Below are 27,026 nucleotides of genomic sequence, written 5' to 3' on the forward strand. Positions count from 1 at the left end.
AAAATAAAAAAAATTAAAAAAATTTAAATGGTTTGCAAGTTAGTGTCTTGTCCAGATCTCCTGTGGTAGATTCTTAGCCAGGTTAGTAAAAAGAGCCCAGGGTTTAGCTGACAATGCAAAAACATCCAATGTTGTAAGTCGAGGACATGACACCAGCTGTAGAAATGCATGTCCACAAAGAGAGAGACTTCCCGTCTGTTTTGTATTCTTCCTCCTACCGGTACCTTCCAGATGACAACCGTGTGCATCCCTGTGGTGTAAATCTTCTCGCCCTTCGCTCTCCTGATGTAGCTTTTCTGTTTCCAGGGGAATGTAATTATGGTGGAAGAGTGACAGATGACAAGGACAGACGTCTCCTCCTGTCGCTTCTCTCCCTCGTCTATTGCCAAGAAATTGAAACACAGGAATGCTATAAACTTTCTCCAGGAGGGGAATATTATATACCACCCTTTGGGACGTACCAGGTGAGAAAAAGACGAGGTTGAATGGTATTAAGATCATAACCTACATTAATGAGGGACTGTGATTTTTTTAAAAAAATACTGCGGGATCCAATCTGAGTCGGTCACCAGGACCCAAAGTTACTTTTGAGCTCATCAGGGAACTTTTCTCTCTCCAGAATACGTGCACTGAGCTGTTCTACGCATTGTATTTATATGGTTCCTGGTTGCGAGTATCTTTATGTTGTTAATTAGGGTGTTGGTGGCTAGCTATTAACTCGTTAATTGTTGATTCCTTATGCTACCCGGCCCTCAGCTCTTAAACACCTGATAGGCAGACTCTAAATCAGTACTCCTATTGTTTGAAAAGAGCCCATATCTCCGGCTTCAATCTTTTCTCTGGCTGTTTTTGTCCCTGCTGGGCCAACAATCTTAGTAGCTGCAAAATTGAATGTGTGTCCTTGTTCATTCTAATGTGAGGCTACCAATGAGTTCAGGTCCCCTCGTCTAATCATTCATTCACATTTCCACAACCCAACTTGGTAGTGCATGATTTGTCCTCACGTGGAAAACCCCTTTACAGAGGGGATGCCCATTTACAGATCTTGGAAGTTGCATTCTACGGCTTCTGAAATGTTTTTAATACATGGCGGGGTGTGTGCCATCTATCGTACATGAAAATACCTTCTGACAATCTACCAAACCTGCTCTTTAATGTCCTTGACGGAGGTCTGAATGCTCAGCTTTGGATCTGCCTTGTTTTGTCGTAGTCTTACATAGATTATTTAAGGACGCTGCCAATTTCAACCCATCCTGAAATATTTGGCCTTCACGAGAATGCCGACATTACGAAGGATAACCAGGAGACAAACCTGCTGTTCAACGGGGTCTTGTTGACTCTCCCTCGAGAAGCTGGAGGAGGAGGGAAGTCACCACAGGTACGGATATCGTAAAACAGGTGCAGCTGTAAATTAGCTCTGGCCTTAACTTTCGAGGACAGGCAGTCCTCGACTTACTTACAATCCTTCATTTAGCGACGGTTCAAAGTTACAGTGGCAATGAACAAAGTGACTCGGGACCGGCTTTCACACTTAACAGCTGTTGCAGCCTCCCCACAGTCACATGATCAAAATTCAAAAGCTTGGCAACTGGCATGTACTTATGACAGCGTCCCGTGTCCCGTGAGCGTAGCCCTTTGTAACCTTCCCAGCTATCTCCTGACAAGCAGAGTCAATGGGGGAAGCTAGATTTGCTTAACAGCCGCAGCATGGTTCGCTTAACAACTCTGGCAAAAAGGTTGCAAAATGAGGCAAAACTCACTTAGCAATCGTCCTGCTTAGCAACAGAAATTTGGGGGGTAAGTTGAGGACTATCTGTATAGAAGCTGCCGTTGCATCAGATGTTGCAAGCCTCTATTTTTCAAGCCCAAGTCAGCATGTAGAGCAGACATGTCAAACACAAAGCCCGGGGGCCAGATCCGGCCCGCGAAGTGGTTTCATCCGGCCCACGAAGCCATCCTGGAAACAGTGAGGGAACGGCCCCCACTGCCTTGGCTCTGGCCTAGAGACCCTCCTCCTGCCAGTCAGCATGTAGAGCAGACATGTCAAACACAAAGCCCGGGGGCCAGATCCGGCCCGCGAAGTGGTTTCATCCGGCCCACGAAGCCATCCTGGAAACAGTGAGGGAACGGCCCCCACTGCCTTGGCTCTGGCCTAGAGACCCTCCTCCTGCCAGAGACTCTCAGATCTGTCCCACTCCTCCCCCATAGGCACCCTTGATGCAAATGATGTAGAGCTGGCCACGCCCACCCAGTAGGCCATACGTACTTTAGCCACGCCCACCCAGTAGGCCACACCCACCCAGGCCACACCCACCCGGCCCCCTGAGGGCAACCGCAATGCTGATGCGGCCCTCAATGAAATTGAGTTTGACACCCCTGATGTAGAGCAAGCTAATCATTACTCTTCCTTAGACCAAAATACTTTGTGCTTTGATTGTGATGGAATAGAAATGGAATGAATGAATGAATGAATGAATGAATGAATGAATGAACGAACAAATGAATATGCTGTTGTAGAGAAAAATAAGAGGCAGGAGTGGAAGGTTCCCAGAAAAGCAATCTAGATGGTTCATTGACACTCCCAAAATTGACATAAACTTTTGCCACAAAACTCTGAAAAATAACGGATGTGAAGATACGTAAAATAAAATGAAAACTATTAAAGCCTTCGCTATTTCCCAGTGATTTCCTTTCTCAATTATTCCGTTTCCCCATTTTAGGAAACGGTTGAAGAATTGGCTCAAGACGTTCTCTCCAAGCTACCCAATGACTTTGATCTGGAACACGTGATGAAATTGTACCCAGTGCTGTATGAGGAATCCATGAACACGGTTCTCAGGCAGGAGCTGATCAGGTTTAACAGGTAAAATTCTGGACTATGTACCTGCATAAGCTGGAGGGTGTCAGGACGGGGTCTTAAGACATTTCAGACGACCAGCATATATGTGTGTGTGTGTGTGTAATTGTGGTCAGGTGCCTGGTGATATTTGGGTATCTAAAGTGGTATTTTCCAATCCATAGGTAAAATGCTAACTGGCACAGAGCATCTCAAAATTGCTCGTGATTTACCAGCTGCTAATCAACCCTTTCATGAGATCAACCAGAGTACTTGTGTCACCCCAATACTCGGATTGTGCCTTGATCTGGAATACTTTAGAGGCATATTATTATTATTATTAGCATAGTGCAATTATTTCTCCGCCTGCTTTTCTGTAGAAATGATAGATTAGTACAATGGTTCTCAACTTTGGCAACTTGAAGACTTGTGGACTTCAGTTCCCAGAATTCCCTAGCCAGCATTGATAGTTGGGAAATTCCGGGAATTGAAGACCACACATCTTCCAGCTGGCTGGGGAATTCTGGGAACTGGAGTCCACACATCTTCTGGCTAGCTAGGAAATTCTGGGAATTGCACACATCTTCTGGCTGGCTGGGGAATTCTGGGAACTGGAGTCCACACATCTTCCAGCTAGCTAGGAAATTCTGGGAATTGCACACATCTTCCAGCTGGCTGGGGAATTCTGGGAACTGGAGTCCACACATCTTCCAGCTAGCTAGGAAATTCTGGGAATTGCACACATCTTCCAGCTGGCTGGGGAATTCTGGGAACTGGAGTCCACACATCTTCCAGCTGGCTGGGGAATTCTGGGAACTGGAGTCCACACATCTTCCAGCTAGCTAGGAAATTCTGGGAATTGCACACATCTTCCAGCTGGCTGGGGAATTCTGGGAACTGGAGTCCACACATCTTCCAGCTGGCTGGGGAATTCTGGGAATTGAAGTCCACACATCTTCCAGCTGGCTGGGGAATTCTGGGAACTGGAGTCCACACATCTTCCAGCTGGCTGGGGAATTCTGGGAATTGAAATCTGCACATCTTCAATCTGGCTGGGGAATTCTGGGAACTGAAGTCCCTACGTCTTCAAGCTCCACCCATCATCAAGCTGCCAAGATTGGCAAACACTGGGTTAGGGAGTACTCCACAACTTTGGGGCCTGAGCTGTTTGGGAAGGGAGCAACTATCCAACGCAACCATTCCTTTCTGAAGACCTACGCGCCTTTCCTTCTTTCCCTTGCCTTTTCGTTGCAACCTGTTTGCCTTTCCAGGCAAGCGAGCGGGCGAAATAACAAGAACCGCAACTATTTCCGGCTTTCTTCTCTTCCTATTCCCAACCTACCTTGGGATACAGAGTGGCTGTCCCACTTAGGGATATTTTGTTTTTGTCAGGCTTACGGAGGTCGTCCGGAGCAGTCTGATCAGCTTAGGCAAAGCCATCAAAGGCCTGGTGTTGATGTCTTCGGAACTGGAGGACGTTTTCAACAGCATGATCGTGGGCAAAGTGCCAGCGATGTGGGCAGCCAAATCCTACCCGTCACTCAAACCCCTGGGGAGTTACGTGACTGACTTGGTGACACGGCTGGCCTTTTTTCAGGTACCCATAATGACTCAAGTTGGTTAACTTGGTACTCTTGTCAAAATCGTCACAACCGGCTTGAGAACTGTCAACTGTTGGAGGTACAGGTAGTCCTCGACTTACAGCTGTTTGTTTAGTGACCACTTAAAGTTAGAACGGCACTGAATAAAGCGACCTTTGACTGTTTTACACGCTTACAACCATTGTACCCTCCATGGTCTCATGAACAAAAATCAGACCCTTGACAGCTGACTCACATTTATGACGATTGCATAACTGTCCCAGGGTCACATGATCCCCTTTTGCGATCTTTTGACAAGCAAAGCCAATGGGGAATCCAGATTCAGTTAACGACCGCCTTAACTGTGGCAAGAAAGGTCATAATATGGGGCAAAAACTCATTTAACAAATATCTTGCTTAGCAACATAAAATTTGGGGCTCAGTTGCGACCGTAAGTCAAGGACTGCCTGTAGTCTAGACAAGAGGCACCAATTATGAGGGCTAACGCTACCTTTATTGTAAAGTTACGGTAACAGAATCTTGCAAGGCTGAAGGTACCTCTTCCCTACCTTACTTTTAAACTTCTGAAAACTAGAGAAGATTCCTTCTGGGACACTTTTCCTAGCATCATTCCTTCTTTGGACTTCTTTGGATTTGTCAGATGCAAAAGGACCACACGTGAAGGTCCAATTAAATTGATTTATGGCTAATTCATGGCTGGCGCCCACTTGGATTTAGATAAGGGTCAATGGAACTCAAGGAAACCTGAACATAGTTTGCTTGTGGCTACGTAGGGATTCTAGACTGATTCCTCTTTTGACTCCAACCCCTGGGGTTCTGCTCCTCCTCCTACAGATTTTATTTAAGATTGTTGCCTAAACTGTGATTCTTCCCCCTCTTCCCCAAGGTCATTTCCTCCACCTACTTTTACAAGATCAAACACTAGCAATAGAGATGCTGTCCTATTTTAATAGCAGCATCCTAAAATCCAAATGCAACTCAACTAGCATCTAAAAAGAAACAAGATACGAGATTTCAGGGGCATAAATGCATACATTCCTTCTGTGTGGAGTTTCTAGACGTTGGGGTGAAGCAAGAGCTGATTTGATGGTCATATCAATTTCTCAACTGTGCTAGGCTGCTTTAATATTCACCTTGGCAGGGAAAACTCCCGTTGTGTCTTAAATGAGCTTGCTCACAGCTGGGAGGGAAGATGTTAAAGAAGGTTGCTAAATCTTGAGCAGAGACTCTCAGCAGAGGCTGACAATTTCTCCCCCTTTCTTTCTGAACCACAATCAATAAATCTCCTAATTAAATGATGAAAAGGCCCACTGCATTCCTTGCTAGAGTGATTATGGCACTTTATGCGTTTGGTTCATTTAGCAAACTGATCCTAATTGATCGATTTTAGATGCTTTGTTATGTTGGGAGAGCCAGAACAAGCCAATGTCACCAATAATTAATTAGCCATTAAGTATATCGAATTTATCCTAATCCATTCTGTTGGGTTCCTTTCATCTACCGAACTCCATTCTTGGGCAGCCGTAATATATAGCTAAATATCATTGAATACTTTGAAGTAATATGTAACAATTCAATCCTTGGTGTTTTCATCCTCTTGGCTTTTTTTTGCATATTGCAATTTGGAAAATGCAAGCTAGTCATGGCTCACTGTTATTATACTTAATCCTTACAACCTGGCATTTCAGACAAAGGATTAGAAATTCAGCCATCCTAGGATTCTCGGTAGCTGTTGTTTTGATGCTCCATTTCATAAGAAATATTTGTTAATTCCCGTTCACCTCAGGAATGGATCAAACACGGACCACCAAATGTGTTTTGGATCTCTGGTTTCTATTTCACTCAGTCGTTTCTGACGGGCGTCTCTCAGAATTATGCCAGAAAGTATACAATCCCAATAGATCACATTGGATTTGAATTTGAGGTAAAGTATATGTACAACTCATTTAATTGTGCTTGTAAAGAGTATTGTTACTTGGACAAAACGAAATGCGGAAATCCAGAATTAGTGAGGAGTCGGGGCTGGTTCCAGAGAAGCAGAGAGGAAGAATCTGCAGACTAAAATGTTGGCGGCGACAAGATGGCGGCTTTCGTGGTGAGGCACACGATTGTCTTACGCTTTGGCTGGTTTTGCAGTTGGGAGATGGAAAAAAAAAATCAAAATCAAAAGGAACGGATTTCCATTCCTTTTGATTTTTTTATTTTTTTTTTGCAACATCTCAAAACTACACAACCGGCCAAAAGCGCTTCTTGAGACATGGGTGAAGCGTAAGGATTTATGAGGAAAAGCGCGAGAGAGTGCATCAAGCTACGTGGTGGGACAAGGACATGGACAGCCCAGGTTTTCGTCTGGACGTCCAATCATTGAGTCTGCTAGAGAAATAGATGAGGTGGCGATGGATGGAGATTGATGGATTTGCTAGCCATTGAGAGGAGACAGAACTGGCCTCACACAAAAATAATTATTGGACTTGCGGGTAGATACTAGCACCAACGCAGGCGTTGTTGAGCAGCCACAACATTTTCTCCTCCTCCTCTCCTTTCCCTTTCTCCTCCTCCTCTCCTTCTCGTCTTTCTCCTCCTCCTCCCTCTCCTTTCCCTTCTTCTCCTCTCTTCTCCTCCTTTCCCTCTTTCTCCTCCTCCTCTTCCCTCCTTCTTCTCCTCCTCCTCTCTCCTTCTCCTCTCCTTTCCCTTTCTCCTCCTCCTCCCTCTCCTTTACCTTTCTCCTCCTCCTCTTTCTCTCCTTCTCCTCTTTCCCTTTCTCCTCCTCTCCTTCTCGTTTCTCCTCCTCCTCCCTCTCCTTTCCCTTTCTCCTCCTCTTCCCTCCTTCTTCTCCTCCTCCTCTCTCCTTCTCCTCTCCTTTCCCTTTCTCCTCCTCCTCTCCTTCTCGTCTTTCTCCTCCTCCTCCCTCTCCTTTCCCTCCTCTCCTCCCTCTTTCCCTCCTTCTTCTCTTCTCTCCTCCTCCTCCTCCTTCTCTTCCCGCCCTCCTCCCCCTCCTTTTGACGTATACCGATCAGAACTCACTGGCTACCAGGCAGCAGCAAAACATCTCCGCTATAAAAAATGTGGACGGTGGGAAAGAAACATTTTCTTTTCTCTCCTGCAATGTTGTTTTCCGAATCCAGGTTCTCTTAGAGTTCACCCCGAGTTCTTCAAGGCTAGAAACAACGGGGGCCCCCATTCTGACTTAATTGATCCCTCAGTGCTGGGAAGATAATAAGGTGCCGAGTATTAAATAATGGATGGTATTTATTAACGCCGGGTAGGAAAAGGGAGAGGGAAAAACTCAGGGAACTCTTTTTGGGGGGGGGGAAAGAAGAGAGTTCAAAATAAATTAAGTCCAGAGAGTATTGCAGCTGAAAATATAACGAGCAGATGGAGATGTCAAGAGTTTATCAGGCGGAAGGGGCAAAGGCAAAATAAATAAATAAATGAAAAATTAAGCGGCTTAGTTTCACGACGGGATTGGCTTGCCCCCACAGGCTGGCAAAAGGGGCATCTCCGGATCCTTTTGGACGAGGAATTTCAGCTGGCAAGATCTGGGACAGGAGCCTTTCTTGACGGGTCCTGGGTGCTACTCTGAGCTTGGTGGTTTTCTTGCAGACCTTTCATGACCCAACTAGGCGACATCATCAGTGCTTGAAGGAAGGAGGAGGAGGAGGGGCAGGAGGACTGTGGGGTCCTTGGTGCTCTCTGAGCTTGGTGGTTTTCTTGCAGACTTTTCATGACCCAAATAGGGCATCTCATCAGGGAAGGAAGGAAGGAAGGAAGGAAGAAGGTGGAGGAGGAGGACAATGACTGTGGGGTCCTTGGTGGTTTTCTTGCAGACCTTTCATGACCCAACTAGGTGACATCATCAGTGCTAGAAGGAAGGAGGAGGAGGAGGAGGGGTAGGAGGACTGTGGGGTCCTTGGTGCACTCTGAGCTTGGTGGTTTTCTTGCAGACCTTTCATGACCCAGCTAGGTGACATCATCAGTGCTAGAAGGGAGTGGCGTTGCGGTGCAGTGGAGGAAGAGGAGGAGTGTGGGGTCCTCGATGGGCTTGGTTGTTTTCCTGCAGATATTTCGTTACCCAACTAGGTAACGTCATCATCTCCCTGAAGCAAATTCCACCCGCTTCTAGCTCTGACGTTGTCACCTAGCTGGGCAAGGAGACATCTGCAGGAAAACAACCCAAGCTCAGAGACCCACCAGGTTCAACCCTGAGCTACGAATATTGTCCACTGTCAAGAGGCTTTTCTAACATGGCTTCTACCCTCTGGAACGTCGTCCGCCCTTCCCCATGGAATCCACACCCACTCTCTTGGGCCAGGTGTCTTCAAACTTGACACCTTTGATGACTTGTGGACTTCAACTCCCAGAATGCCTCAGCCAGGTGTGCCTGGCTGAGGCATTCCGGAAGTTGAAGTCCACAAATCACAAAAAGGGCCAAGTTTGAAGACCCCTGCTCTTGGCCTTCCGAAAGTTGGTGCACAGAGCTGCAACCATGGTTTACCAATCACAGGGATGGCCTTTATGCCACACAGTAAGCCGGCACTTGGTGCAGCCCATGAAGCCCAGGGCCCACTTCCTCCTAAAACCAGGAACGTGGGACGCCCGCGTTATTTCCTCCTCCTCCTCATTCGGTCCGTTCATCCCGTTCCCGCTGTAGGTGATGAGGATGGAGCACGCCATGGAGCAGATGCCTGAAGACGGCGCCTACATCAAAGGCCTCTTCCTGGAGGGAGCCCGATGGGATCGAGTAACCATGCAGATCGGCGAATCCTTCCCCAAAATCCTTTACGACGCCCTGCCCATCATTTGGCTGAAACCCGGCGAGAGCGCCAAGTTTTTGCATGAACGGATCTACTTGTGTCCCGTCTACAAAACCAGCGCCAGGAGAGGCGTCTTGTCCACCACCGGACACTCCACCAACTACGTCCTCTCCATTGAGCTTCCTTCGGACCTTCCCCAGAAGCACTGGATCAACCGGGGGGTGGCGGCCCTTTGCCAGTTGGACGACTGAGCCGCCTGCGCAAAATGGATCTCTGTATTGCTGCACCTTCCAATTAAAAGATGTAGACTTTGACCCTTGGCCCTCGTTGAAATGAAAGCGGCAGTCTTCAAGACCCTTTTACCCTTCCTAGTTTTGCCCTTTGGCTGTGTAACTGCAGAGTTGGGGATCGAGAAGCCAAGCTTTGCAGTCACTTAGCTTTGGGCAGAGTTCCAGATCTGAGGGGGCAAAAGGGGGGGGTGTCAAATGCCTGCCAGGAACTGTCATTAAGTGAATAGCATGGGGTCATTAAATGAATCTTACATTGTTGTTGCTTTTTTCTGGAAACCAGAATCTGTAAAAAACAACAACAGCAGCATGCTAGTGGCCTGCAAAATGCTGCAAACAGCCACGAATGTGAGATATTTTCCAAAAGCTCAAACTGCAATCACATGACCACAGGGATTGTGTGTGTGTTTGTGTGTCTGTGTGTGTGTTTGCTGTCAGAATTCCAGAACTGGGTCATAAGTACCTTTTTTGGGGGGAGGCGTGTTGAGATGTAACTATGAATGGCAGTTTAAGAGTTCAGTGGTTAAGTAACGACTATCAGCAGACTCTAGGACAGGGGTCTTCAAACTTGGCCCTTTTATGACTTGTGGACTTCAACTCCCAGAATTCCTCAGCCAGGCACACGTGCCTGGCTGAGGAATTCTGAGAGTTGAAGTCCACAAGTCATAAAAGGGCCAGGTTTGACGAGCCCTGCTCTAGGAATATCAATAGCACATGAGGTTATGTAGCCAAGTACAACATAAGGGTGGTCAGAGACCTTGAGGTTTTTTTTTCCTATCATATTTTTATTTTATTTTCCCACAACGCTGCTTTCTTTCACAGAGGGCAATTTTAGCTCATCCTTATCCTCTCTCTTTGGGACCAAGTGGAATCCCGAACCTTGGAAAAACAAAACCAAAAATAATAATAATAATAATAATAAAAAAATCACCCGGTGGTAACCATACCAATTTCATTTCCGCCTGTCGTCGTGCCAAGCGCATCAGCCAGACAACCTTTGACGATATCAACCCCAGCTTGATTAGGGGCTATGAAATTTCATCGTGAGATTTCAAATAAACCGGTTTAGACATTTTCCTTAGCTTCTCCTGATGTCGAAACGCCCGGGCTTGTGGCAGGGCCAGGCCCATGGGTGGCAAATGAATCTGGAGGGGAAGAAGAAGAAGAAGAAGAAGAAGAAGAAGAAGAAGAAGAAGAAGAAGAAGAAGAAGAAGAAGAAGAAGAAGAAGAAGAAGAAGAAGAAGAAGAAGAAGAAGAAGAAGAAGAAGAAGAAGAAAACCTGCTTAAAAAGAGACTCTGAAAAACAGAGGGGCCTCGTTCAGATACCAGGCTTAATCGCGCGTCTTTTGTTCGCAGCGAAACTTTTTATTTTAAACGAGGTAAAAGCTAACACAAACTAAATGAGGGTAAGAAAGGAAAAAGAAAAAAAAATTAGAAAAGACAAAGTGGGTGTCTAAGTGAGTTTTTTACCACCTTTTGGGCCACAATTGTTAAACACTTCCATTAAGTGAATCGTGCAGTCATTAAGTAAGGCTGCCCCCCCCCCCCGGTCCCATTGACCTTCCTTGTCAAAAGCCAGCTGGGAAAGCAACAAAGGGTGATCTCCTGACCCCAGGGCACTGCAATCATGCTGGTGGCCAAGTGCCTGATTTTTGATCCGAGGGACTTGTGGGGATGCTGCGACAGTCATAAATGCGAGGACCGGTCGCAAGTCACTTGTCTAAGTACCATCGTAACTTCGAACAGCTACTAAAGGAATGGCTGTAAAAATCAAGGGCTATCTCTGCCAACGATTGTCAAGAAGAGAATCCTCCTGACCCAAGAATAACCGAGCCCTGTCAAACAGCTGGTTCGTACTTACAGGCCTTGGATACGGGTTGCGATAATGAAGGCCGAGCTCTATTCTCGCCTTGCACTCCTCTACGCATTGTTTAATCAGCTCGGGATCTGTTAGCTGGTCTTGCAAACAATACGGGGGGTGGGGGGGCAGGGGGAAGAAAAGAAAAGTTAGAAACACAAAGTGCAAACGCTCTAAAGGACATATAGGTAAGTTAAAGCTTTTTCCCAAATTACCTTGTGAATTCCCGCCCCTCCCCACCAAGACTTTCAAAGGAAAGACCTTGATCGTCCATGTTGTTTAGCTTTTTTATGTTTTTCCTAGTTTTGTATGCTGCCCAGAGTCCATTGGTGATGGATGGATGGATGGATGGATGGATGGATGGATGGAAAGAAGGAAATGGAGGAAGAAATCTGAGTCAATGGGAAGGAGGAAGGAAGGAAGGAAATAGAGGGAGGGAAGAATTCTAAACGAGAAGAAGGAAGGAAGGAAGGAAGGAAGGAAGGAAGGAAGGAAGGAAGGAAGGAAGGAAGGAAGGAAGGAAGGGAAAGTTAGGTAGCTAGCTACAAATAACTTTTGCCTGAATCAGACAAAACTCTTTTCCAGCTGTGATCCTCACAGTCTCTTTTGCTAAATTTATTGAGAAGACGACAACGGGGTGGCGGCTTACAAGAATTCCAGCACTGAACTATTTCCTATTTGCAACCGATCCACCTCCAATCACATAAAGATGGAATCTTCCCTCATTTCTTTCTTGATGCCTTTTTTTTTGACCCTGCAAATTGGAAGGTCTCTTCGGCGATAACGCAGGAGCTGATGGCCGATACTTTTATCACCCTGTTTCTTTGAATCTTGATGGGCCTGAGATGATGGCCTTCAATGCGCCGCAGATAAGCTGAGCGTGACTTAGTGCAATGTTTGATCCACGCAAGTAAAGATCTGTGGATATGTTAAGGGCTTGAAAGGTTAAAACCACCCCTTTGCATTGTGCTAGGTTAGTGACCGGTGCAGTCACAAAGATCTGAACGTGAGCTGATCCTTCAAATGCTAAGCTTGTAAGCCGCCCTGAGTCTTCGGAGAAGGGCGGGATATAAATGGAATTAAAATAAAATAAAAAATAAAATAAATATGTGGCCATCGGATGTCCTCGCTGCCGCTGGCGGCACCAACTGAAGCTTCTCGTGTACCGTTTCTGGAGACAACTCTTATTCTCCAGCCTTCAATGAACAGAAAGTTGGACCTGTGGGGCCTTTGGCTCCATCAGCCCTGCTGAAAGCCGAAGAAGTTGATGTGTCCACACAAAGGAACATTTGGCATTGTGGAACAGGATCCAAGGAGAGAATTCTCCACCCTGGACAGTCACCCCAAACCCCACCGATTAAAAAAAACAACAAAAACAACAACACCTCTAGACCAAATGCTAACTCACATTTCGATTCTTTCGGAACAACGTTTTAGCTTCGCCGATAATGTACTGTTTTTCTTTCTCCGTCTCTTTCATCTGTCCAGTTGCTGATTGCCAAGTTTTGGCTATTCGGAATATTTTGCGGTAAAGGCCAAGGACTTCTTGACGAGCGACTGGTGTCATCTGGAGAAACGAGAGAGGATTCCTGGGTGAGCATTTGGGGCTGTGGAAAGACAAAAAAGAAGAAGGGGGTGGCCTCCAAACAGATGGATATTTTCACATTTTACGCCATTCGTTTTCAAATATTTTTCTTGGCTCCATCTGCGGACGTGGAAAGAACCAGCAAAAAATGGAGGGGGAAACCCCCAGAAAACTATAATTATCTGCCAAATCTGGATAATAGCTACTTCCCCCGTGCGCTAAATTGAAAAGCAACAAAATACCCAGCTGATATCAGCATACATGAAAAATATGCCCAGTCTTTCCTAAAGATAAATATGCCTCCAGAATCAAAAGCAGGAGGTTGAGAAAGGGAACAACGAAAAAAAAAGGGAAAAAAAGCAAAGGTATAACCACAGAGAGAGGAGGGCAACGAGTCCCACAGAATGCGATTCAGTTGCAAACTTCAAAACGGGCCGTCCTCAACTTACGGCCACAACTGAGCCCCGTTAATTTCTGTTGCTGAGCAAGACAAGTTGTTAAATGAGCTTGGCCCCCATTTGATAACCTTTCTTGCAACCGTTGTGAAGGTGAATCGCTGCACTGGTTGCTAGGTGAACCTGGCTTCCCGATGACTTTGCTTTGTCAGAAGTTCGCAAAATGGGGATCGCGTGACTCCGAGACACGGCAACCGTCATGAGGCAGTTGCCGAACGCCTGAATTTGGATCACTTGACCGTGGGGGAGGCTGCAAAAATCCACTTAAGAACTGTCTTGCCTAGCAGTGGAAATCTGGCGCTCAATTGCGGTCGTACGTTGAGGGCTAGTTGCTTATCTGCTTCCGTCTTCCCACAGAGTGAGTGGTGAGAATTGGCGGTGAAATCAGTGTAGGACGCCATCTTGTTAGATGCCAATGTTTTAAACATGCTTTCCCCTTGCACCCAAGGCTTGGGGAGTCCCAGCTAGCCTAGACGCGCGCAGAAAGCAAGCCTCGCTCAAAAAGGCTGGACAGATTGATCCTTTCTCGGTGAACAAAAGCCACTTCTGTTGTCCAGGGCTGCTGAGCTTGCCACGGCAAAGCATTCTTGTAAATGAAATGTTTGTAGTTTCGTTGTTCGTGATTTCAGTTCGGTACCAGATGAGCATAATGCTCTCTTTCTTAGTCTTCTCAAAAGCAGTTATTGAGGGCCTGTTAGGGAATGGTTGGCAAAGGTTTCACTGGGTCATATGCTACATCATGTCTTAACACTGGTTTACTAAATAAATTGCATTTGGCTCACGAAACAGAAGAAGGATTGATCTGCCTGTCTGTCTATCTCTCTCTATCCTTCTCTCTCTTTCTATACTTTCTCTCTTTCTATATTATCTCTATCCCTCTTTCTATATTATTTATCTCTATCTATCTATCTGTCTATCTATCTATCTATCTATCTATCTATCTATCTATCTATCTATCTATCTGTCTATCTATCTATCTATCTATCCTATCTCTATCCCTTTCTATATTATCTATCTATCTATCTATCTATCTATCTATCTATCTATCTATCTATCTATCTATCTATCATCTATCTATCTATCTATCTCTCTATCTCTCTATCCCTCTTTCTATATTATCTATCATCTATCTATCTATCTATCTATCTATCTATCTATCTATCTATCATCTATCTATCTATCTATCTATCTATCTATCTATCTATCTCCCTCTTTCTATATTATCTATCTATCTATCTATCTATCTATCTATCTATAACTTATAGCTAGCTAGCAATATCTAACTAGCTATTATCTATTAAATAATCTATAACCATCTACTATCATCTATTAGGTTAAATAATTATCTATCTATCTATCTATCTATCTATCTATCTATCTATCTATCTATCTATCTCTTTCTATATTATCTCTCTCTCACTCTCTATCTATCCCTACCTACCTATCTCTATCCCTCTCTATATATTATCTATCTATCTACCTATCCATCCATCCATCCTCTCTTTCTAAATCTATGTATCAGGTCAGTCCACCTGTCTGTCATATTTATAATCATGTTTATATGTGTAGTAAGTTATTAAGCTAAGGCCAATAAAGCACATTATGGTTTATTGTTTAAAACCAACTAGCATCGGAGTTTTGTTTTTTTAAAGCAATTGATGAACTGCAGATTCAGTTCTCCCAGCAATCCCAATCAGGGAAAATAACATTTATTGTCCCTTCTCCTGGAAAAAGCATCGTAAAGTCACGCTAGCCACCTAAACTAAGATTAAACCAAACGAAGACAACAAGCCCATTTAGGAAGCATTGCCTGTGACCGAGGATATCTTGATAGCTGCCTTCCTGGATCCTTACCAGAAGAATTATATTGTCAGGGTGGCAGAAGAATGACCTGGTTATTCTTCTGCCACCCCGGCAGTATAATCTTCACGTCCGCTTAACCAATTGTTTTAAAATGCAACCATTTTGTTGTCTTCCGAACTAAATTATAACTTTTAGCCAGAGTAATGACCCCCAATTTTTCTGCAGCTGGGAAAGGTGGCGATGTTTTGGGGGGGTTTTCGGTTTTTAAAGGGGATGGTGCAATTAGCTGCAGAAAAGAAAGCTCACTTGGTCAGATTTATTCCCTAAAAAGTGATCTGAGAGCCACTGCACAGCCATAGAGTGTAAATAAGCCCTTAGTTCCTATGGCATTGATGGGAAGGTGAGTGAGAAGACTTGAAAAGATCACTTCACTCTCTTGACAATTCCCTTGGCCCAGGAAAATGTGGACTTTTTTTTCTTGGAGAATGGGTAGGCTGGTTTATTAACACAGGGAGCAGGAGGGGATTACATGTAGCCCTTGACTTATAACCATTCCTTTAATGATGGTTCAAAGTTACCACAAGGCTGAAAAAGTGACTTACGACTGGTCCTTACACTTTTGACCAGGGGTGGGTCTTCAAACCTGCCCCTTTGGACTTGTGGACTTCAACTCCCAGAATTCCTCAGCCAGCAGTTGGAAGTCCACAAGTCATAAAAGGGCCAGGTTTGAAGACCCCTGCTTATTTTATTTTTATTTTTTATTTTAATTCCATTTATATCCCGCCCTTCTCCGAAGACTCAGGGCGGCTTACAAACTTAGCAGTAGCCTTCATTCTATGTATATGCCTGCTTATTAGGGCTTTCACACACACCCCCAAGCGGCATTATTACAAAGTCAGCTTAATTGCCCCCAACAATCTGGGTCCTCATTTTACCTACCTCGGAAGGATGGAAGGCTGAGTCAACCTTGAGCCTGGTGGGATGCGAACCTGCACTAATTGCAGGCAGCTGGTGTTACTTAAGGAGGCATTAGCCCACTGCTCCACCAAGGCTTATGACCGTTGCACCATCCCCATGGTCACGTGATTGAAAGTTGGATGCTTGGCTACTGGCCGGCATTGATGATGATTACAGCCTGCCAGGATCATGCCATCGCCATCTGCAATCTTTGCAACGGGCTTCTAACAAGCAAAGTCAATTGGGCAAGCTGGATTCACTTTAACAACCGCGCAGGTTCACTTAACAACCGTGGCATTGCTGCTTCTTCCCTCAAATGTGTTTTAAAAATCACCAGGGTTTGCTTTTCTTCCTTGATGCCACAAGACAATAGTTGTTTTTTTCTGCCAAGGCAAAAGTTCGTAAGTTAATGCTGTACTCCAGTGTTCATCAACCTTGGTGACTTTACGATGTCTGGACCTCACAAAGTCAGTGTTGGCTGGGGAATTCTGGGAGTTAAAGTCCACACACCTTAAAGTGGTCCAGGGGTCTTCAAACTTGGCCCTTTTATGACTTGTGGACTTCAACTCCCAGAATTCCTCTCTAGTCCCATCAGCTTTAACTGATTTCCCGTATTTCAGGACAGTGAAATCTTGTCTTGAAACTTCTTAAGTTTCCTCTTTTAGCTGACCAAATTGCCCTCATCTGTCAAGGCAAAGAGATGCCCCCAAATACATCACTCAAGATTAAAAAAAAACATTTGCTTATTCATTTTTTGGCTTACATGCCAGCTTCAGAGGAAATTGCTAGGTTTTCACTTCCTTCTTTGTTTAAACTAAATAAAGTTGGGTTTTTTTGGGGTGGGGGGGAATCCCCAGGGCAGTTCCAAGTTGCTGTAGGTGAGATATTTGGACTGGGTTTCTCTTAAAGAAACAAAACAGTTTATATCCAATGCAATGGGACATTTTTTTTAAAAAAAACACTGTTTGGATTTGCAACTGCCTGCAGCAATGAAATTCATGACGTGCTGATGGATTTACACCGTAACCAAATAAAAAAAGATGAGTAAAACCAAGCAATTTGTCTCCAGCTTTTTTTCTCTCTCATGTTGTTTTGTGACTTCATGTTCAGTTCCTTTCTGCTACCTACGCCTTTGATTGAACTGAGCCCATTCAAGAACTATACAACTATTGGTGGTTTGTGGGCTGCCGTCAGAAAACCACAATGGCAAGCAAGTAGTACAGTTCTTTGAATGTGGGTTGTTTCTTCAAAGTCTAGACCAGGGGTAGGCAACCTCGGCTCTTTTATGACTCATGGACTTGTTGTGATTCAGGGTCAGCCTGTGGGTTCGGCAGTTGGGTCGGACGACTCAGAGGAGGAGGAGGAGGAGGGGGGGGGTGTTGAAGAGCTTGATGAGAGCCCTCAGCCAGGCCCCTCCCACCTGGTCACGACGCAGACCCAGCTGTGTGAGCCTGACAGCGTGGATGAAGATGACCCACAGCTGGCCCTGTTCAAGGACGCCCAACGCAGGAGGCAGTCAATCAGGAGTAAACAGAGGAAGGCAATGGCGCTCCTCGGAAGGAGGCAGAGAGAAGCCACGCCCTGAACTGTATTTTAAGGGGGAATGCGTGGGAGGGCTGGTTTGCTGAAGGCAACCGCTTGAAAAGCTCCTGTTTCTTGGTTCGTGTCTTGTTCTATTTGTTTTTGTAGCAATAAATTTGGCAGGCGTAATTCCAGCCTCTTGCCTTCTTGTAAAAGGGGTTGTCCCTGCCTTTTCTGCAGGGCCGGTAGCAGGCTGGTACAGAACAGGACTTCAACTCCCAGAGTCATAAAAGAGCCAAGGTTGCCTACCCCTGGTCTAGACCATTTTTTGAGGCAAACACGGGTGGGCTCTTGCGTGAATTGAATGCAATGCCTATCAAGATCCTGTGTCTAAATTGCAGCTTTTGTATAATTAAGGCAACAATTAACAGGGTGTCTGTCTAGGAATGAGTAGCTGCTGCCAATCAGCATCTGGCAGCAGCCTGGAAGATTAATACACTCCATTACGAGCTTATAGAAAGATACTTCTCTGCAGTTGTGGTTCCTCTAGATCAGACATGTCAAACTCGCGACGTCATGTGACACCACGCAACATATCGGGACGGTGGGTTTTTGAAAAATACTATCCAAAGGCCAGGTTTTTTGAAAGAAAGGTCTGGGTTTTATAATAAAGGACATATGGTGATGAATTTGGGTCTCTTCCTACAGTAACAGTTTCCATTATTTGGGTGGGTGGGTGGAGAATATACAAATTCTCTTTTATATATAACCTGCATCTTTCTTATTTTATGATAAAATAAAACCTGTTTAAAGGCTTCTACCAGGGATTTAAATTCGACCTGGACCAGTCTGAGGCCCCACCCCCAGCTCTAAGACTCCTCCTCCAGGGTGAGAAGCAAAGCATCTGTCTGTCTCATCTATCTATCATCTCTCCTGTCTGTCTGTCTGATCTGTCTCTCATATTTCCTAACTGTCTGTCTGACCTGTCTATCATCTCTGTCTGTCTGTCTGGTCTATCATCTCTCCTTTCTATCTGTCTGATCTGTCTGACCTATCATCTCTCCTATGTTTGTCTGATCTATCTATCTATCTATCTATCTATCTATCTATCTATCTATCTATCTATCTATCTATCTATCATCTCCTGTTTGATCTATTTATCTGTCTCACCATCTCTTGTCTGTCCTATCTATCATCTATGTCTGTCTGAGCTGTCTATCTAATCTGTCTCATCTATCATCTCTCCTGTCTGTCTGTCTGATCTCTCATCTTTCCTATCTGTCTGTCTGACCTGTCTATCATCTCTGTTTGTCTGTCTGGTCTATCTATCTATCTATCTATCATCTCCTGTTTGATCTGTCTATCTGTCTCACCTGTCTCATCATCTCTCCTATGTCTGTCCTATCTATCATCTATCTATCTTATGTCTGATCTATCATCTCTGTCTGATCTATCTATCTAATCTGTCTCATCTATCATCTCTCCTATCTATTATCATTGATCTATCCACCTATCTTCTACCTACCTCTTATCTACCTACCTACCTACCTACCTAGTGACTAGTCCAGGGGTAGGCAACCTCGGCTCTTTTATGACTCATGGACTTCAACTCCCAGAATTCCTGAGTCAGCTATTCTGGGAGTTGAAGTCCATGAGTCATAAAAGAGCCGAGGTTGCCTATCCCTGGACTAGTCTGTCTGTCTTGTCTACCTACCTAATAAATAGCATAAAATAAAAAAAAAATAAATTCTTATTACTAAGGAAACTCGTGAATACTTCCAGCAGGGACGCACAAACGAACCCTAGTTTGGTTCAGGCTTCCTTGACACCAGTGGCGCCATTTTGTCCCCCTGTAGCGCCCCCTATCGGAGAGGGCAAAATCAACGCGCGCGTTGCTTGCTCTCCCGACGGCCCAACCCTAGAACCGTGTGGGCGATACCAATACAGAAGCGGCGGCGGGGGGGGGAAAGGAAATTCACCTCTTGCCGTGCCTCCTCTTTTCGGGATGTTCTCTTCGCCTTTGGGACAGACGCGCCTCTCTCCTCGCTCACCTTCTCGGATTCCCCTGCAGAGCTAGACTCCCAACACACACATATGCACCGGACCCGGAGTGAGGGGGGGATATAGTTCCCTCCCCCCAACATAAACATTCGCCCTCACTCACCTTCGTAGACGACGAAAACGAGAGAGGGGGAAAAAAAATTAGCCCCGCCCCCCGCCACCACCACCAAGCCAGCCCTCTTGCCCTTACGCTGCGCGCGGCGTCAAGCGCGTGGAGGCGCGTGCTGCGTCACGACGCCGCCAGCTGACTCTCTCTCTCTCTCTCTCTCTCTCTCTCTCTCTCTCTCTCCGCGAAGCCCCACCTCCCGGAAGTGATGCAGGAGGCTGAGCCCGAGTGGGCGCTCTGGTCGCCGAGGAGAGCTGGTGGCGGAGAGGGGTAAGCCAGTTGGATCCTCTCTCTTCCCGTCCGGGTCGGGCTTGGGCAGGCGGGTGCCCCCTTTCGCCACCGTTGCTCCCCCTCCCTCCCTCCCTCCGCCCCGTCAGCAACGGCCAGCTCGCTCCCCACCTTTCTGGCACAGAGGGGGGGGGCTCTTTGGGGGGAGCCCCCCAGCTGGAAGGAGAGAAGAGGGGGGGCTCTTTGGGGGGAGCCCCCCAGCTGGAAGGAGAGAAGAGGGGGGGCTCTTTGGGGGGAGCCCCCCAGCTGGAAGGAGAGAAGAGGGGGGGCTCTTTGGGGGGAGCCCCCCAGCTGGAAGGAGAGAAGAGGGGGGGGCTCTTTGGGGGGAGCCCCCCAGCTGGAAGGAGAGAAGAGGGGGGGCTCTTTGGGGGGAGCCCCCCAGCTGGAAGGAGAGAAGAGGGGGGGCTCTTTGGGGGGAGCCCCCCAGCTGGAAGGAGAGAAGAGGGGGGGCTCTTTGGGGGGAGCCCCCCAGCTGGAAGGAGAGAAGAGGGGGGGCTCTTTGGGGGGAGCCCCCCAGCTGGAAGGAGAGAAGGGGGGGCTCTTTGGGGGGAGCCCCCCAGCTGGAAGGAGAGAAGAGGGGGGGCTCTTGGGGGGAGCCCCCCAGCTGGAAGGAGAGAAGGGGGGGCTCTTTGGGGGGAGCCCCCCAGCTGGAAGGAGAGAAGAGGGGGGGCTCTTGGGGGGGGCAGCTGGAAGGAGAGAAGAGGGGGGGCTCTTTGGGGGCCCCCCAGCTGGAAGGAGAGAAGAGGGGGGCTCTTGGGGGGGCAGGGGGAGGGTCCCTCCCGAGGGGAGGGGGCTTAGAGGGAGCAGAAGAGGCCCTGCTCCTCCCCCCAAGGGGGAGTACATGGAGGGGACCCTCACCCAACGGTGGGGCATGTGAGTATTTCGCCTCCCCCCCCCATGCCCCCGGGCGGGGGTCGCCCCCTTCCTTATAATGGGGCTCCCAGACAATCCTCGTGGTGGGTTAGGTCTTTGTAATGGCTGGGAAGGGTCGCTAAGGTGAGTTCGGTTGGGGGGGGTTTCTCTGCTCATTTGGGGAGCGGGGCGGTGGGGGGCGGAGAGACCCTCTTGTGGTCATGTTGCCCTTGTGCTCCGTTTTGGGTTTGTTTTTTTTCCTCCTGGGAGAGGTTAAGTGGCCAGGCCAAGGCTGTTGTTGGCTTTAGGCCAGCCCTGGACTTTCTGGGCCATCCTGGGAGCTGTTCCAGCCCATAATAAGCAGAGCAGAGCGTTCATTCAGCATGCTTAACCTGGTTATGGGATCCTCTCTTTTTTTCTGCATTAATCCATCGAGTGACCAGATGGCTCTAAGTCACACTGTGTGTTAAAATGTGTGTATATCTCTCTTATCTATATCTCTATATCAAATCTGTCTGTCTAGTTCATCAATCTATCATCTACCGGTCTGTCTGTCTCTCTCCTATCTATCTATCTATCTATCTATCTATCTATCTATCTATCTATCTATCTACCTACCTACCTATCTACCTATCTACCTACCTACCTACCTATGCCTATTATCTGTATGTCATGGTTCTGACTAACGAAACACTTCAAAGAACTTTCAGGCATTGTTTATCCTAAAAAGTCTGCAAACATTGGATGTTTTTGCTTTGACTCTATCTATCCATCTATCCATTCATCATCCATCCATTATCTATCTTTCCATCCTATCTGTCCTGGAATCGGGGAGTTATGAGTGGGTTGTGTGTGTGTATTTATATACCAGCCTGGCTTTAGGGTTTGGGAGTGGGAGGGATTGGAAGCGAAGATGGCATCAGTGGGATAAAAATCGTTTCGTTGTCACAAACAGATTGCATCCTGGTGAGACTTGAGCTGACTGTGCCTGTCTTCCTTGGAAGGGCGGGGACCGGTTAACCTGGTTGATCCTCGGAGACTAGAAAACTTGAGGATTGCTGAGTCCTCTCAGGAATCCTGACAACTTCCTGGTCTCGTTGTGGCACTTTTGAGGCTGAAAATAGTTGTTGAAGCTGGAGGGCTATTTTGGATGAGCCCAGATTGAAGGCAAGTGGATCTATGAATGACCTAAGACCCAGAAGTATGAATTTTGCAAGACATATAGCTAGGCACAGAGCAAAGTCCACCTATTTGCAGCTGTGATGCCAACAACTTCTCTGTCAGTGTTGCATCTTCAATGAACTGCCCAGCAGAGCAGTCCTCAACTGCTGGGGACTTTAGTTGGGGATAAATTTGAGGCAGAACTGACTAATTTAATAGGTTTGGGAAGGCCTTTGCGTATAAAATCCTTTGTACGTGTTTCAAATTAGATACAATTTTTGAAGAACTTGTTGAATTATGGAAGTGCCGCCTGGTCAGAGTTTATGAGATCCCTTTAAATTATAGCTCAGTTGTGTCTTTTTAAAATTGTTGTCCTTAGTTGCTCTAATTGGATAGATCCAAGGAAGGCTAATAACCTATTTTTATGAGGTCCTCATGGACTTCACTTTGGAACAGGTGGTAGTGTGTAATTTTATTTTATTTTTTTAGAAGAAGGCTTCCCTTGATTTTGAAATTTGGTATAATTATCACTAAGTTGCAAGTTTTGGGCATAAGTGCTAGATAAGAGGGTGACCGTTGGACTGCTGGAAATTGCTTAGAAATAATTTTTGACTTGAAAGAAATTAATTATCTAGATCTCCCGGCCTACGTGAGACAGTATAAAAACCTTAGTTATTCTGAGTGGTGCCTTCGTCAGGGGAAACGCGGGGGATTCCTTGGTGATATTTACCACCATTGACCATGGGACATCGCTGTAGCGCTGTAGCTTAATGAGCTAATTATTTTTAAGAGTTCTGTGTTACAGTAGCTTCAATTCATTAGAGAATTGTAGCGGAAAATTTTTACATCGCCTTGCGTTGTAAAAAAAACAACACCCCACTAGTGGTATTGTTTTTATCATGTTCTTCTGTGTCTATATGGGAAGCTGCTGGAAACTACATATCACCAGCCATTAAAGTAGCGATCCCCAACCTTTTTGGTACTAGGGACCGGTTTTGTGCAAGACAATTTTTCCACAGACTGGGGAGGGGGAAAGGAGGAGCTGACAATCTAGATCAGGGGTCTTCAAACTTGGCCCTTTTATGATTCATGGACTTCAACTCCCAGAATTCCTCAGCCAGGCACACTGCTGAGGAATTCTGGGAGTTGAAGTCCATGAGTCATAAAAGGGCCGAGTTTGAAGACCCCTGATCTAGATCCTGTGCGCGCACAGTTTCGCTTGCCCACCACTCACCTCCAGCTCTGCTGCCTGGACACCGACCGGTATCGGTCCACGGCCCAGGGGTTGGGGACCCCTGCATTAAAGAACCAGACAAGTCTTTCTGTGTGTTATATAAAACCCTCCATGGTGTAATGCCTATGCAGATTTTCAGCCATCCAAGTCATGATTGTCTTCAAGGAAAAACAAAGTCCAGTTGCCTTTTTGGTGGTGGTGGTGGTGGGGGGAAAGCACTTTGAGGACCTTCGTTAGCATCCATATACTTAAAAGATTGGGTTTCTTAATTCCTGCTAAGCTGGGCACCAAGATGAGTTGGGGAGGCACCTTGCTTGGGATCCCATTGATAAATTCAATCCACAGCGTGGTGACCAGATTAGGGCTTGTTTAATTCTTTTGTAAAATGCTTTGGGAGGAATAACACAGAAGAACAGTGAAATGGAACGGCTTTGAAGGGAGAAGAAAGGCAAGTCCCATTTCTTGCTCCTTACAGCCTCTGTGTATCTTGGACTGCAACTCCCATCATCCTTAGCCAGCATAGCTATCTATGGTGGCTGAGAAGACGCGGGGAACATAACAAGACTGGACCAGAGGTTGAAGAATCAACATAGAATCCTATGGATATGTGTTGATGGGGGAGTGGGGGGGGGAACCTTTTCAAAATCCCAGCTCTTTCCCAATTCAGCTCTTCTGCTATCTTGAGTCATTGTGATTTTTTTTTTAAAAAAAGCTTTTCTTCCCTCACCCCTCTCTCCTTTAGAATAAATGTTAAAGATTCACTTTGGAGCCCAACCCTGTGCATGTTTACTCAAAAAGGAAGGGTTGCTAAATTTTGAAGGGGGTTAGGGATACCTAAGTGTGTTATCTGGGGCTCTGAACTGTCCCAGTTGCAGCTATTGTTTCAGTTACTCTAGAGAGTAGGGGTCTTCAAACTTGGCCCTTTTATGACTTGTGGACTTCAAGTGATTGAGCATCCATGATTTCTGGAGGCAAGCTGTTCCACTGCTTAATTGACCTCACTGTTAGGAAGCTTCTCCCGAATTCCAGGTTGCTTCTTTCCTTGATTAGTTCAACCAATCAATCAGAATAAAGCTGGAAGGGACCTTTGGAGGTCTTCTAGTCCAGCCCCCGGCTCAAACAGGAGAACCTATACCCATCTCAGACAGGTGATTGTCTAGCCTCTTCTTAAAAATCTCCAGTGATGGAGCGCCCACGATTTCTGGTTGATTGTCCTCACTCTCAGGAAGTTTCTCCTGATAATGATGGTTATATCCAATCAGTTGCGTCCAACTCTTGGCGATTCTTTGGGCCAGGCCTCTCTGCATCTTCTGATCTTGCTCTACTTCTTTGAGTTGTTCTGTGCTCTGGCTGATGTCGTTTAAAATGGAAAGAGGGTGTGTGTGTGTGTGTGTGTGTGTGTGTGTGTGTGTGTTTAACTTGAGAGCTATCCTTCTCTTAGGCACATATTCGACTGCGAGGTTGAAAAGCATGTTTTTCCTTCTCCACAAACAGAAAGCTAGGAAATCACAGTTTTTGTTCTGGGATGGTGACTGACAACAGACCACTCAGGTTTTTTTCACCCTTGTCTCCCCTTTCCTTGTGGGTTATGCCTTTCTCTTCCTCCTGGTCGAACCCCAGTTTCCTTCCTCTGCCTTTCGAAAGGGATATCAGAAGAGCTTCCATCTCCAAGGGCAGCGTACCAGCATTTGACTCTTGTTTGCCTCCTGCGGTTCGTTACGAGGAGCAGATGTTGGACCAGATGAGCTTTTAATTCGAATAAGCAGAGCCACTGCTGTTGTGGCCTTGAGGATTGCTCCATTCGGGGCGGAGAACGGTGGCCTTCCCGATGTGGCTGGACAACCTCCTTTGCCCTGCCTGGACCATTTTAGCTGGGGCTTTGGGATGTTGAAATTCAGCAGTATCTAGGGGCAGGGGTAGGCAACCTTGGCTCTTTTATGACTCGTGGACTTCAACTCCCAGAATTCCTCAGCCAGCATGGCTCAGCTTGGAAACTTCTCCCTGTCCCCTCAGCATGGCTGGCTCAGGAATTCTGAGAGTTAAAGTCCACGAGTCATAAAGCGGTCTAGGCCTAGGCCAGGGGTAGGAAACCTGGGTTCTTTTATGACTCGTGGACTTCAACTCCCAGAATTCCTGAGCCAGCATGGGGGAAACTTTGGCCACCCTCATGACTCGTGGACTTCAACTCCCAGAATTCCTGAGCCAACATGGGGGAACTATGGCCCCCTCATGACTTGTGGACTTTCAACTCCCAGAATTCCTGTGCCAGCATGGCTCAGCTTGGAAACTCTCCCTTTCACCTCAGCGTGGCTGGCTCAGGGAATTCTGGGAGTTGAAGTCCACGAGTCATAAAAGAGCCAAGGTTGCCCACCCCCTGGTCTAAGAACTTGGTTTCCCCACCCCTGCCAGCTGCTATGCTCATGTCACGTGGCGCTGCGAGTTTGACACCCCGATCTATCATTACAGCTAGTCCTCGACTTTACAATCACAGTTGAGCCCCAAATTTCCCTGGCTAAAAGCGAGACAATTCTGAAGTGATTTTTACCCCATTTTTTTAACCTTTCTTGCCGCTGTCCTTAAGCGAACCACTGCAGCTGTTCAGTTAGCAGCACGGTTGTTAAGTGAATTTGGCTCCCCCCCTGGACTTTGCTGCTCAGAAGGTCGCAAAAGGCGTTCACGTGACCCCAGGACGCTGTCGCCACCGTCGTAAATACGAACCGATGGCCCGGCGTCTGAATTTTGATCACGTGATCCATCGGGATGCTGCGACGGTCATAGGTGTGAAAAGCGTCATTTCCCCCACCCCTCCCAGTGCCGTTATAACTTCGGTCACTAAATCTTTATCTTTATTAGACTTATATACCGCCCTTCTCCCGTAGGACTCAGGGCGGTTCACAAGGTTTTTAAAATAACAATACAACAATTACAAAAAATAAGAACAGTTAAAATGATTACATTTAAACCTTGAATAAATATAAAACCCCAATTAAAATCCAATTAAAACCCCAATTAATACTCTCAGTCCAGGCCAGAAAGCTCAAAGAGCCAAGTCTTCAGGTCCCGGCGGAATGAGCGAAGGTCATTTACCTTATAACTTCATTCCATACCTTAATATTATTATTTTGAAATAACATACAGTTCATGTTTGTCATATTAACAACAAAGAATTTTATCTTCTTGATCTTAAAACCCATTTTATCCATCAATTTTGTTTGGTCATGGACTGTTGTAAGTCAAGGACTGCCCGACATAGAGCCTGCAGCCTTTGCTTCCGATTTGGATCGATTTCATAGGGAAAGGGGAGAAAATCTACGGCCTCCACCCCCCCTTTTTTTCCAACCTCTGAATTCCCTGTGTAGAAACATGCAAATCAAATGCAACATTCCGATGTAGCTTGCTTTTCCAGTCATTATTTATATTCGCTTCCTATCTGAAGGGTGTGGAAGCTGCATTTTTTTTTTAAAGAAGAAAGCAGAACACCCTCCCCCTTAGCATTGGTGTGAGTAATGAGTTCAGGTCTGTTTTTGTGCAGTGATTATTTTGGTTTCGTGCAGGAACTAGTGAATAATATTTATATGTTACTTATATGAAAGGGTGTAGGTCTATCCATACGTTGTATATGCTATGCAGTATGTTTTAAATGTGTTTTTGTGTGTGTGTGTGTGTG

At 46.2% G+C, this 27,026-nt stretch overlaps 3 protein-coding genes across 9 annotated transcripts in view; 2 read left to right on the top strand and 1 right to left on the bottom strand.

Annotated features, from left to right (window-relative positions):
- Positions 1–10,267, top strand: part of DNAH3 (dynein axonemal heavy chain 3) — an 83,109-nt gene extending 72,842 nt beyond the window's left edge. The window contains exons 56-61 of the mRNA XM_081337961.1: positions 307–464; positions 1,211–1,378; positions 2,721–2,863; positions 4,229–4,433; positions 6,224–6,361; positions 9,089–10,267. Coding sequence (XP_081194087.1) covers positions 307–464; positions 1,211–1,378; positions 2,721–2,863; positions 4,229–4,433; positions 6,224–6,361; positions 9,089–9,442 — 1,166 coding nt within the window. The 3' untranslated portion in view covers positions 9,443–10,267. The remainder of the gene's footprint in view (positions 1–306; positions 465–1,210; positions 1,379–2,720; positions 2,864–4,228; positions 4,434–6,223; positions 6,362–9,088) is intronic.
- A 146-nt stretch (positions 10,268–10,413) lies between these two features.
- Positions 10,414–19,866, bottom strand: LYRM1 (LYR motif containing 1; the record flags this gene model as incomplete). Of its 6 annotated transcripts, none has more annotated exons than XM_081338538.1 (4): positions 10,414–10,623; positions 11,340–11,432; positions 12,745–12,943; positions 19,822–19,866. In XM_081338538.1, the coding sequence occupies 3 exons, from the start codon at positions 12,901–12,903 to the stop codon at positions 10,507–10,509; spliced, it is 369 nt and encodes a 122-aa protein (XP_081194664.1). In that variant the 3' UTR covers positions 10,414–10,506. The 6 variants fall into 6 exon arrangements, with proteins under 6 accessions (XP_081194664.1, XP_081194662.1, XP_081194663.1 ...); XM_081338536.1 differs by lacking the exon at positions 19,822–19,866 and adding an exon at positions 19,637–19,807 and having other exon boundaries at positions 12,745–12,903; XM_081338537.1 differs by lacking the exon at positions 19,822–19,866 and adding an exon at positions 19,637–19,735.
- Positions 19,867–20,062: 196 nt separating this feature from the next.
- The window catches only part of DCUN1D3 (defective in cullin neddylation 1 domain containing 3), a 28,750-nt gene continuing 21,786 nt past the window's right edge, over positions 20,063–27,026 (top strand). Inside the window, exon 1 of one of the 2 annotated variants that reach the window (XM_081338456.1) lies at positions 20,063–20,094. The gene's annotated coding sequence lies outside the window, so the exon portion shown is untranslated. The remainder of the gene's footprint in view (positions 20,095–27,026) is intronic. The other variant, XM_081338458.1, reaches the window with a different exon arrangement.

This window comes from Vipera berus (genome assembly GCF_964194415.1).
Source record: "Vipera berus genome assembly, chromosome: 13".
Taxonomy (NCBI): Eukaryota; Metazoa; Chordata; class Lepidosauria; order Squamata; family Viperidae; genus Vipera; species Vipera berus.